Below are 11,416 nucleotides of genomic sequence, written 5' to 3' on the forward strand. Positions count from 1 at the left end.
AGGTAGCTTTGATGCCCTTGACTTAGAGGCGCCAGCGTGCTCTGAGCAGCCATTGGCCAGCTCTGGGGCAAGCCTGGTGGCAGAGTTTGCAGACATTGACTCATCAGTTCCTGTAGCTGGGTACGGCTGCATCCCTGAGCTGAGAAAGGCAGGAAGCAACGCTGGTATTTTAGAATGGCTTTCAACAATAACCTTGATTGAGGGGATTTTCCAGTTAACCCTGGAGAATTCCAATAACCAAACGCTTATTGTGTTCCTGTTCTTTGAAAGGTGGTAATCCTTGGTATGTGTATGGTGATTCTCATTAAGCAGCCAGTTCAACCAAACAGGATTCCCTTATTAGGATAAGCAAAGAGCCATAGAGTTACCAAGCTGAAAGAAAGGACTTCCAGAGCATTTACCAGAATCCCTTATCATCAGGTGAAGGGATGAAGTTTATTCATCTAGCACAGCCTGCATTCCTGGCATAACCATAAGTCCCAGCTTTGAGTGCTTTCTGCTACATTGAGTGACTACAGGGTGACCTGTGAGCTAAGTTTAGCCTTCAGCCATGTTTGGTTTGTCCTGCACGATACTTGTAAAAAACTAAATTTGCTAAAAATGGTGGTACATGTCTTTAATTCCAGCACTTAGGAGGCAGAGGCAGAACTGTAGCAAATAGAAATCCTGTTTCAAAAAACCCAAAACCAAACCAAACCAAAGCACAAGCAAACAATTCTGGGAGAGCAGTTAACACTAGGCTTGAAATAAAGAGGAACTAAGTAGCAGGTACCCTTTAGACTAGGCACCTGGGGTCTAAATGCCACTTCACCCCCAACCTGGTCTGCCTTACCCACTTACTCATTTCAAGACCTGCTTGTCCCACCAGGCATTGGAATTGGGGTGCCTGCTTTTTGGTGAGGGGCATTTCTTTATTTTTTTTTAATATGATGAGGGAGACTAAAGTGGGCCAGATAAAAAGTCAGGGGAGATAAGAAGTCAAGAGTGCCCATCAGAATGTGAAGGGTCACAAGCAAATGGGAGCCCTAGAGAGTTCCCAAGGAGATACGGGCAGATTGGTGCCCATGTAGAGCTAGGAGGAGAACCCCTGTGGGAAATGGAGGATCTAGAGTCAAGAACAAGCCTACTTCAAGGGCTAGTAATGTCATTATTAGCCACTCTAGTTTCCTGGAGATAGGGTCCTGGTCCGAATTCAGTGTTCTAGAAATAGCTTATCTTACATCACTTCCTTAATTTGGGCTCAGTGTACCTGTTTCAAATCATTGGGTGGCTCATACAAGATACGTTAGGTTGAGTAATCTTTAAATAGAATTTCATTTCTCAAGGTTCTAGAGACTGGGAAGTCCAAGATTTCAAGGCACCAGCAGATCCTTACAAAGTAGACAAGTTCTCTCAAGCTATTTTCCTAATACTATTCTGGAAAGTCTCCTGGGAGACTTAGTTACCTCCCAGGGTTTCTGCCTCCTAGTAAGTAGTATGGCTAGAAATTAGCCTAGCCCAGTGGTGGTGGCATGAGTGTGTGTGTGTGTGCAGTGCACACCTTTAACCCCAGCACTTGGGAGGCAGAGGCAGGAGGATTTTTGAGTTTGAAGCCACCCTGGTCTACAGACACACACACAAATAAAATATGATAAAGATTTAAAAAACAAATTTTATTGGATGTTACATGTTCATAAAGGCAACAGCAGACAAGGTGCATGTGATTCAAAAGCAAAAAAAAAGACCTCCAGGAACCAAGACCTTTTAAAAGATGCTGCCTCTTTCACTTTCAGCCATGTGAGGAACTTAATCATTTTTCCTACATATTCACTTATCTATATATTGATTCACTTTACATCCCAATTGCTGCTCCCCTCTCCTCGTACCTCCTTCACACAGTCCCCCCACCCCCTTTTCTGAGAAGATGGAACCCTCCCTCCTCCCCCGGTACCCCCCCAACCTAGGTACATCAAGTCTTTGCAGGGCTAGGCACATCCTTTCCCACTGAGGCCAGACAAGGCAGCCCAGTTAAGGGTACAGAATCCACAGGCAGGCAACAGATTCAGGGACAGCCCTTGCTCCAGTTGTTGGGAGATCCACATGAAGACCAAGCTACATATCTGTTCCATATGTGCAGGGAGGTCTAAGTCCAGCCTATGTATGCTCTTTGGTTGATGGTTCAGTTTCTGGGAGCCCCTAGTGGTCCAGGTTAGTTGACTTTGTTGGTCTTCTTGTAGAGTTCCTATTTCCTTCAGGGCCTGCAGTCCTTCCCCCAACTCTTCCACAAGGGTCCCCAAGCTCCATCTAATGTTTGACTGTGGGTCTCAGCATCTGTTTCAGTCAGCTGCTGGGTAGCTCTCAGAGGAGTTATGCTAGGCTCCTGGCTACAAGCACAACAGGCTCCATATCCTTACTGCTAGAAGTCTCAGCTAAAGTCACCTCCAAGGACTGGGATGGGTGAGGCTCCCGGGAGCTTTACCATTTTGTCTGCTGTGAGAGAGAAGTCAGGAAAACCAAAAACAGAGCCTACTTAATTGAGTTCGGAACTTAAATCTGCCAGAACCCAATGCAGTGGGTGCCCTCACTGCCAGATGGCCAGCAGGTCCCCGAGAGTAAACCAGAAGACAGTTTTAGGAGGCTGTTGTTTCCCTAAGGACATAGCCTGTGCTTGGAGTACTTGCACATACAGAGACTTCTTTTTAAGCACATATTGATTAAATATAATGAGGAATACCGAGGTTGAGAGGAGAGATCAGGGAGGGAGGCGTCCATGCATCCCCAGGGCTTTGAACAAGGGCTCCCCAACTCAAGGAAGTGCACAAACCTAAAATTACCAGGAATCTACCTATGAGTTTGTTGTGGATAGTTTCTGGGATTCTGTGTAGCCTTCATCAGCATCTCTAAAGGGTCATTGTCCAAACATAGTTAAACAGACCTCGGACACGGAAGTGTTCAACTCCCATTGCTAGGTACAATGGCACAGCTTATAGCAGGTCCCTGTCAACCTCACTCCATCACCCCCTCAAATCCTTGCCTAGAAATCTATTCCAGCTAGCCTCCTTTTGCCCTACTAGGGGGAGGGGAAATCCGAAAGCTTATTTTTAGGCAGGCCCTGCCAAGACTCCCCGCAGTGGCTGGGCTGCTGCTGGGCCTGAGGGGTGCCCGCGCCCCAGGAGGACAAGCAGTGTGCGGGAGGGGCCTGCGGGCACGAGCGGATGTCACAGCTTACCTCAGAGCCCGAATTAGAAGCCTGAAAAAAAAATCACAGCAGGAAATAATGTGGTACCCAAAATAGAAACATCAACCGGGAGAGAGGCCGGGAGTAGGTGGCGTTTGAGGCTCCTGCAGCGTCCTCCCCAGAGGCCTCCTGACAACCGGCAAGCGGGTTGGCATGAGATTGCAACCCAGCCCAAGAGGCCACAAAGGCACAGGCTGGACGTTTCAGCGAGGGAGAAGGAATGGGCAGTAAAGTGGAGAATCAGGAGCGCCCGCCTCCTCTTCCCTCCCTCACGACTTTCTCCTGCCTTCTCCAAAGTCTTACCGCCACCGCTGACCCCTTCCTTCCTCTCCCTCCCCCACCCCCACGCATCATCCCTCAACCTCCTCCCCACACAATGACTTCTGCCTTTTTCCTCACACTCTCTAGTGCTCCTTCTTCTCTGATACTGCCCCCCCCCCGCTTCCTCCTTTCCCTCCCCACACCAAGCCCTTCATTTCTCCTGGTTGGTCTCTGCCCCAACCCGCTGCCCCGCAGCCTCCCGGTGCTTTTGGGTGCCTTCCTAGGTAACTAGTGGGAGCTCAGTCTAGCAGCAGCTAACTGAAGGTCAGCCTCCTGTGCCTGACTGCAGCCTGGCTGCACTGATCTCCCCTTCACCCCACACTCAGCACCCTCCACACCTCTTTAGAGAAAAGGAGGCCCTAGAGTCTAAGGAAGATGGCAGGGTCAGGACTCCTTCCTCTGGGGCCCTGCCTCTGGAGGGCTTGAAGGGAAGCAGAAACTTTGCAGGCAATCTTGGACCGTCTCTCCCTTCACAGCTGAGTTTCTGGTAGATTGCATGGTTTGCCAGATTTCCGTGTTTCTCATGCTGGCATGTGCCATTGGGCAAGGTATAAAGACGGTGAGAACCAGACTTAAGGTGTCTCTGATGCTCCCCTTAACCTTCACCAACCCCGACTGTGGAAACATCTGTGATCCCCTTTACAGTGGGAACTCAGATGCAGCAGGTGAGCTGGAGAACGGGGGACACTGGAGGATGGGGGACACTGGAGGATGGGGGACACTGGAGGATGGGGAACACTGGAGGACGAGGGGGACACTAGAGGATGGGGGACACTGGAGGATGGGGGACACTGGAGGATGTCTTTAATCTTAGCACTAGGTAGAAACAGATGATCTCTAGGAGTTAGAGGCCATCCTGGTCTACATGGTGAGTTCCAGGCTAGCCAAGGCTACATAGTGAGACCCTGTCTTTAGAAACAAAGGAAAGAAAAGTCGGAGTAGTAGGCATGCTGCATGTTTGTAAGAGTAGAAGGACCGGGATCGAGGCACAGGGAGTGCAGCCCCTCTACTGACCTTGAACTTGGACCAAGTTCATTGACTTGGTATTTCCATACCCGGTTTTCATTGTAACAAGAAGATTTTTTTTTTTTTTCTGAATGTAAGCATGAGATATTCCATTGCATATGTTGGGTAATTTCAATTATTAAAAATTCCCTAGGTGGGGCTGGAGAGATGGCTCAGCAGTTAAGAGCACTAACTGTTCTTCCAGAGATCCTGAGTTCAATCCCCAGCAACCACATGGTGGCTCACAACCATCTGTAATGAGATCTGATGCCCTCTTCTGATACGTTGGAAGCCAGCAACAGTGTGCTCATATACATTTTAAAAGGAAAGAAGAAAAAGAAAGGAAAAGAAAAGAAAAGGTCCTCAAAGCAAAGCATGGAGAAGCAGGTGGATCTCTGAATTGGAGCCTGGTCTACATGATAAGTTCCAGGACAGCCAGGGCTACATAAAGAAACCCAGTCTCAAAAAACAAAAATGTCTAGCTAAGTATCATGGTACATGCTTGTAATCCCAGTACTCTGCACCCTGGAGGCAGAAGCAGGAGTATAGCCACAAATCCAAGGTCATCCTGATATATATATATACACATTGATATATATACATTGATATATACATATATACATATACACACACATATATATATCAAGAGAAGAAGAGGAAGAGAAGGAAGAAGGGGAGGAAGAAGAGGAGAAGAAGGAAGGAAGGAAGGAAGGAAGGAAGGAAGGAAGGAAGGAAGAAGGAGGAGGAGGAAGAGGAGGAGGAAGAAGAAGAAGAAGCCGCCACCTCAGCAAGGACAGCAATGCCATATTCTTGTTGTCACTTGTTTGAGTACCTCCCCCACCCCACCAGCAGTTGTTCTAGTGAAAACAAGTGCTTGGCCAGTGTCAGACACTGTGTGCCCTCAGCACTCTCTGCAGAAGGATGGCACTCATTTATCCTAGTGCACCACCTACACACATGTGCAATGCTGGTGCCTGAACGCCTTGATGTTACTTCAGGGTTAGTGTCTTATGATTTCTTTTCTTTCTTTCTTTCTTTCTTTCTTTCTTTCTTTCTTTCTTTCTTTCTTTCTTTCTTTCTTTCTTTTTTTTGTCCTATGATTCTAAAGACATTATCTCATGTAAATGATGATTCCGTAGTTTGACAGAAAACTCATGGTCATGTCAGGCTTCTGTAGGATTCTAAAGCCCACATCCAGCTGTTTGCAATTTCTTTCCTCCAGATTAACTAGATCTGGCCATTTTTCTAACTACAGTAATACCTGGTAACTATAAATAGATAAACATGACGTAAAGGAAGCCCTTCCCATAATCCTCGCCATGGACTTTGAACATGTTTTGTTTAAGGTTCTTAGTCTCCCGATCATAGTCCCCAGTTATGTCTTGACAGACATCAGGACATACTCATGGTTATCACTGTGAGTCTGTAGTAGAGCAGACAGGTCAGAAGGTGTAACCATAGACATTGTGGTCACACATTGAAATTGAAGCTGCTTTCTTTAAGCCTCTCTGGCAATGAAAAGAAAAATATACAGTAAGAACAGCTTGTACAGGTGAGAGGCTGATTCATTTCATCCTCACGAAATTTGTTAACATATATATCCTGACTTCAAAATGTTACCAGCTACACTATCCCAAAGGCAGAGACAATGGAAAAAGCAAGATCTAGTACTGGGGTATGATTTGAATGGTCAAGTAAGCCATGAAAAAAATTAAGACTCTCTTCTTGCTGGGATAATATATAGCCATTAAAAATAACAAAGACAGGGCTGGAGAGATGGCTCAGTGGTTAAGAGCACTGACTGCTCTTCCAGAAGTCTTGAGTTCAATTCCCAGCGACCACATGGTGGCTCACAACCATCTGTAATGGGATCTGATGCCCTCTTATGGTGTGTCTGAAGACAGTTATGGTGTACCCTTATACATAAAATAAAATCTTTTTAAAAAAATAACAAAGATAGAAGTAGAACATAAGAGCAAATGAAGAAGGTACATAAAATTATTTATATTATGTGATTATAGTTGTGTAAAAAGTTACAAAATATAATTATGAATGGCATTGGTGATTATGCTGGTATGCTGAAATTAATACAGTATTTTTATTACTTCTATCATATGCTTTATTTCTGGAATTATCAGAAATTATCAAATAATTAAACTTTCTTTTTTCTGAGAGGGACAACAGACCTCATCATGTAGACCTGGCTAGTCTTAAATTTGTGGTGTTCCTTCTGTTTATGTTCCCAAGTTCAGGGACTGCGGGCATAAGCCATCATATCAGATCTGAATTTCTACTTCTAATTTTTTTTGAGATTTTATTTATTTATTTTGAGACAAGGTTTCACTATGCATCTCTGGTTGTCCTGGAACTTGCTGTGTAGCCCAGGGGAACTTACAGAGATCCCCCTGGCTCTTTGCCTCTGCCTCTGAAGGGCTGAGATTTAAAGCCTGTACCAACCATCCCCAGCATAACTGTCTTTGTTTTTATTCTGCATGCATGGGTGTTTGTCCCAATTATGTCTGTGTACCACATGCTGCAGTGCCTATGGAAGCCAGAGGGGACATCAGATTCCTTTGGTCTGTAGTTACAGAAGGTTGCGACTTGTCTGTATGAGTGCTCAGAACTGACCCCTGGTCCTCTAGAAGAGCAGCCTGTGATTTTAACTGCTGAACCGGCTCTTTATCCCCCAGTTCCTACTTCTAAAATTAAGTGGTTAGACAAGACCTAGCTGCCTAGAGCTCATCTGAGTTCTGATGGTGTATATTTTCTAATAGTCAGGTGCCTCTGCTGTCACTTGTCATAATTCAAGCAGAGTACAGTAGCACACTTAGGATCCAGCTGCTTAGGAGGCTGAGAGCGTTTTGGAACTGACCTGGGTGGCACAATGAGACAACACCTCTTTTAAAAACAGTCCCAACTCGGCTGAGCGCCTGCGGCTGGGCTGGGAAGTGCACGCTGTGTGCGCATGTGCAGCATGGTGAAGAAACAAAAAGGACCTTTCAGAAGTGGGTTCTCACCTTCCATTATGTATAGCAGTGTTTTACCTGCATGTATGTAAGTGCACCATGTTCGTGCCTGGTGTCTTCAAAGGCTGTCGGATCAGCCAGAAGTGGAACTATGGACTGTTTTGAGCTCCCAGTTGGATGCTGGTATGGAACCTATGTCTTCTGAAAGAACAAGGATGGTTTAACTCCTGAGGCACATCCCCAGATTTCTCGGCCACCAGTGTTTAGACAAACCTCAATAAAATGACTCTTCAGGAGTTGGTGCTTCAGACTGCCTCTGTCTATATGGATAGAACAGCTGTATGTTTTGACGAAGGCAATAACCAGCATCCAGTGTGCTATACCTACAAGGCTCTGTTGAGCAAGGCTTCAGAATTATCCGGTTTTCTGTCAGCACACTGTGACTTTGGAGGAATTCGGGAAATTGGTCTCTATTGTCAACCTGGGATAAACTTACCCTCCTGGATTTTAGGGATTCTTCAGATCCCCACAGCGTATGCGCCCATTGATCCAGACTCTCCACCGTCCTTATCAACTTACTTTATGAAAAAATGTGACCTAAAGTATGTTCTCATTGAAAAACAGCAGCTAAGTAAATTCAAATCTTCACATGAGACAGTTCTGAACTATGACACAGTTTCCGTGGAACACAAGGACCTGGCACTCTTCAGACTGTATTGGGAAGATGGTGGGGTGAGCACAGTGCTCAGTGACAGAACAGATCAGCACAAGGTGACGGATGGAGAGGACAGAGTGAGTGCTGAGAGCAGAACCCCAGAGAAGGAGCACATGGACATGCGGCATGACGGTTGCTTGGCTTATGTCCTCCATACCTCAGGGACCACGGGGACACCGAAGACTGTCAGAGTGCCCCATGCATGCATACTGCCTAATATCCAGCACTTCCGGTAGGTCCTGTCCTTGGAATCCTCCCTGGAGTGTGTGTTTTAAGCTGGGTGTCATGGGGACTGAGAGGCTAGAGACGGAAAGAGAACAAGTTTGATGCCAGTTTGTACTATGGAGAGAAAACAGGAAAAAAGTGGAAAATTAAAAATTCACACTGTCGGTCCCAGAATATGGAGAGAAAACAGGAAAAAAGTGGAAAATTAAAAATTCACACTGTCGGTCCCAGAATATGGAGAGAAAACAGGAAAAAAGTGGAAAATTAAAAATTCACACTGTCGGTCCCAGAATATGGAGAGAAAACAGGAAAACAAAGCAAAATAAAAATCTTATATTTTAAAGAAAAAATATATAAAAAAATAATAAAAACAGTCCCAACTCAATAGTCACACTGAAAATGGCCAAGTAAGACTAGAACTTCTTCTGGGTCCACTAGTCTAGGCTCAATGTCTTCTTGTGGCATGTTAATTTCTACAGCAAAATTATATTTAAGACTGTAAATAGATGAAAATTATCAACGTACTGTATTTCCTTTCTCCTCTGTGAATTTATTTTTTATTATTAACACAAATGAGGACATGCCTGCTCCACGAATGGTTGAGAAGAAGGGTTTTATTGTAGCTATGACAGCAAGTTCAGCCAGAGGCATCTGGGAGAAGTCCAGATGAGGGAGAGAAACCAGTGGACAGAGCTTGATCAGCAGACTGAATTGTGGGAAGAGAGTGGGGGGAGAGCAAGATGGGGAAAGAAGAGAGAGAGAAGAGGAGAGAGGGCAAGGGGACCAAGAGAGGAAGCAAGGACCAGGAGGACCAAGAGAGCACATGGCCACCATGGCAGGAATGGGAAGCTGGGGAGGGGACTGAAGCCCCTGTACTGAAGAGAGTTAGGGTAGAGGGCGGGGCAAGCAGGGCTAAGGGGAGTCACAAGTACTTAGTGAGCCTCATCCTGGGTTTCTTTGGGACCTGACAATTTGTTTGGTACAGATCTCAATATATAACCAACCCCATGTGGCACTCAAAGAAAACTGGATGTTTGGATCTATGTAGATAAAAACCTTTTGGCTTGGTATTCCTTCTGGGAAGTAGAACAGCCCAGGCTTGTGAGTCATGGGGTCAGATGTCCTCTACCCATCCCTACGTTAGAGGGTCCATGTCTCAGCCTGGATGTCGTGTTGAGTGTTGTATGGGAAGGAAGACTGATTTGTGGAAGAATCTCTTGTTGCTCCTTGCCCATGCCTCTGAAATGCTAAAGCCAGGATGGGAATTGTTCCAGTGTTGCCTGGAGAGCTCCTTAGAGGCCAGGGCTGAGATGTTAGCTCAGTACCTGCACAGGGAAGGGACAGATGAGTGGGTGAGTGACAAAGGTTGACGTGGAGCTCATTATGTGGTAGATGCAGGAGTGTTCACTGAACCCGTGAAATCTGTGAGGCTGGCAGTCACGAGAAGCACACTGTGAGGTCATCAGTTGGGAGGAGGAGGAGGAGGAGTGTGTGTGTGTGTGTGTGTGTGTGTGTGTGTGTGTGTGTGTGGTTAGAATGCTGTTGTCGCTGTGCTGGCAGAGCCTTCGTCAGAGCCCTGAAAGGGGCTGAGTGGGCTGTGACTCAGCCCTGTGACTCACTCACTGTACTGTGGGCTCCATCCTCTGGGTACATCCTCTGGACCATTGAGTTTAGTCTCAAGCAGAGGAGGGTGAGATCTGGGCCAGCACCCCTGGCTGACTCACCTCCTTGAGCTGAAAGGAAGGAGCCAAAGCCCAATTCTCTTGTACTCTCGTCACTCCGTGCCTCCCTGGGGCTTCACATGCAGACTCAGACTTTCTGAATGAATAGATTCTGCCTACTTGATTAATGATCCACCCCACCCCCATATTTTCCTGCTCAAACTGCATAGTTTCCCTGGTCCTTCCCTACGGTGGTCTCCTGAGCTTCTGGTATGAATTTGAGGTCAACCTAAAAAGATCCTTACAAGATTCTCAAGACCCCCTAGACATCATGGCTCCCCAAACCTTTCCAGTTTACCAACCAGTTTTCCATCCCTTGGCAACTTCTGGGGCTAGCAGGCTGGTGCTCACACTGCTCCTCGGGTACAGTAGTTACCTGCTCTGACCAAATAGTTGGCAGAAACAACTTAAGAGGGGGTATTATTTGCTTGTGGTTTCAGAGAGAGTCTAACCTTGGATGCCTGGCTCTACAAACATGGATGGAATATCCTGGCAGTGGGAACATGCAACCTGCCACTCTCCTCATGGTTGGCAGGAAGCAGAGGAAATTATAAAGGCCCACACACTAGGGACAACCTTCAAAGGCGTGACCCCAGCTACCTGGCTCTTTCCAACCAGGTTCCACTTAAAGTGGAACCTTCACAAACCAGCACCACTAGCTCAGAGCCAAGCATTTAATTCATGACCTGGCAAGGTTGCACGCTCAAATTGCAAAAGAAAGGCATAGAAGCCCCAAGAGGAGAGGAATTAGGAGAGAGGTTCATGAAGGGCATTGGTGGACAAAGGTAGAGAGGGCAGGGCTGCACAGGCGAACTGACAGGCATTGGGTTGGTGGTGGGCTTCGGACGGGGGACAGTGTTGTGACATGACAGGACAAGGAAGATGGCTGTATAGGAGTGGGAGTCAGGGACAAATGGATTTCTTAGAGTTTTAAGGTCTCAGGTATCACAGGTTGGCTTCAGACTCAACTATGTAGCTGAGGATGATTTTGAGCTCTGGATCCTTCTGCCTCCATCTCCCAGTTTTGGAGATTGTAGGTGTACATTATGTCGACTTCTATGGAAGAGAAAGGAAGAGCTACTGAGGGTTTTAAACAGGAGGTGCTAAAAAGTAACTCGCGGGCCAGGCGTGGTGGCGCCCGCCTTTAATCCCAGGCAGAGGCAGGCGGATTTCTGAGTTCGAGGCCAGCCTGGTCTACAAAGTGAGTTCCAGGACAGCCAGGGCTACACAGAGAAACCCTGTCTCG

At 46.6% G+C, this 11,416-nt stretch overlaps 1 protein-coding gene and 1 long non-coding RNA gene across 2 annotated transcripts in view; one reads left to right on the forward strand and one right to left on the reverse strand.

Moving 5' to 3' along the window:
• Positions 1–1,630: 1,630 nt before the first annotated feature.
• Positions 1,631–3,421, reverse strand: LOC110293948. Its single transcript, XR_002377900.1, has 3 exons — positions 3,209–3,421; positions 2,825–2,944; positions 1,631–2,469 (listed from the first exon to the last, which is right to left on the reverse strand). It is a non-coding gene; the product is annotated as an uncharacterized LOC110293948 (long non-coding RNA).
• A 4,085-nt stretch (positions 3,422–7,506) lies between these two features.
• The window catches only part of LOC110294175 (beta-alanine-activating enzyme-like), an 18,689-nt gene continuing 14,779 nt past the window's right edge, over positions 7,507–11,416 (forward strand). Inside the window, exon 1 of the mRNA XM_029477336.1 lies at positions 7,507–8,456. Coding sequence (XP_029333196.1) covers positions 7,792–8,456 — 665 coding nt within the window. The 5' untranslated portion in view covers positions 7,507–7,791. The remainder of the gene's footprint in view (positions 8,457–11,416) is intronic.

Source organism: Mus caroli, chromosome 5 (assembly GCF_900094665.2).
Source record: "Mus caroli chromosome 5, CAROLI_EIJ_v1.1, whole genome shotgun sequence".
NCBI classification, from domain to species: Eukaryota; Metazoa; Chordata; class Mammalia; order Rodentia; family Muridae; genus Mus; species Mus caroli.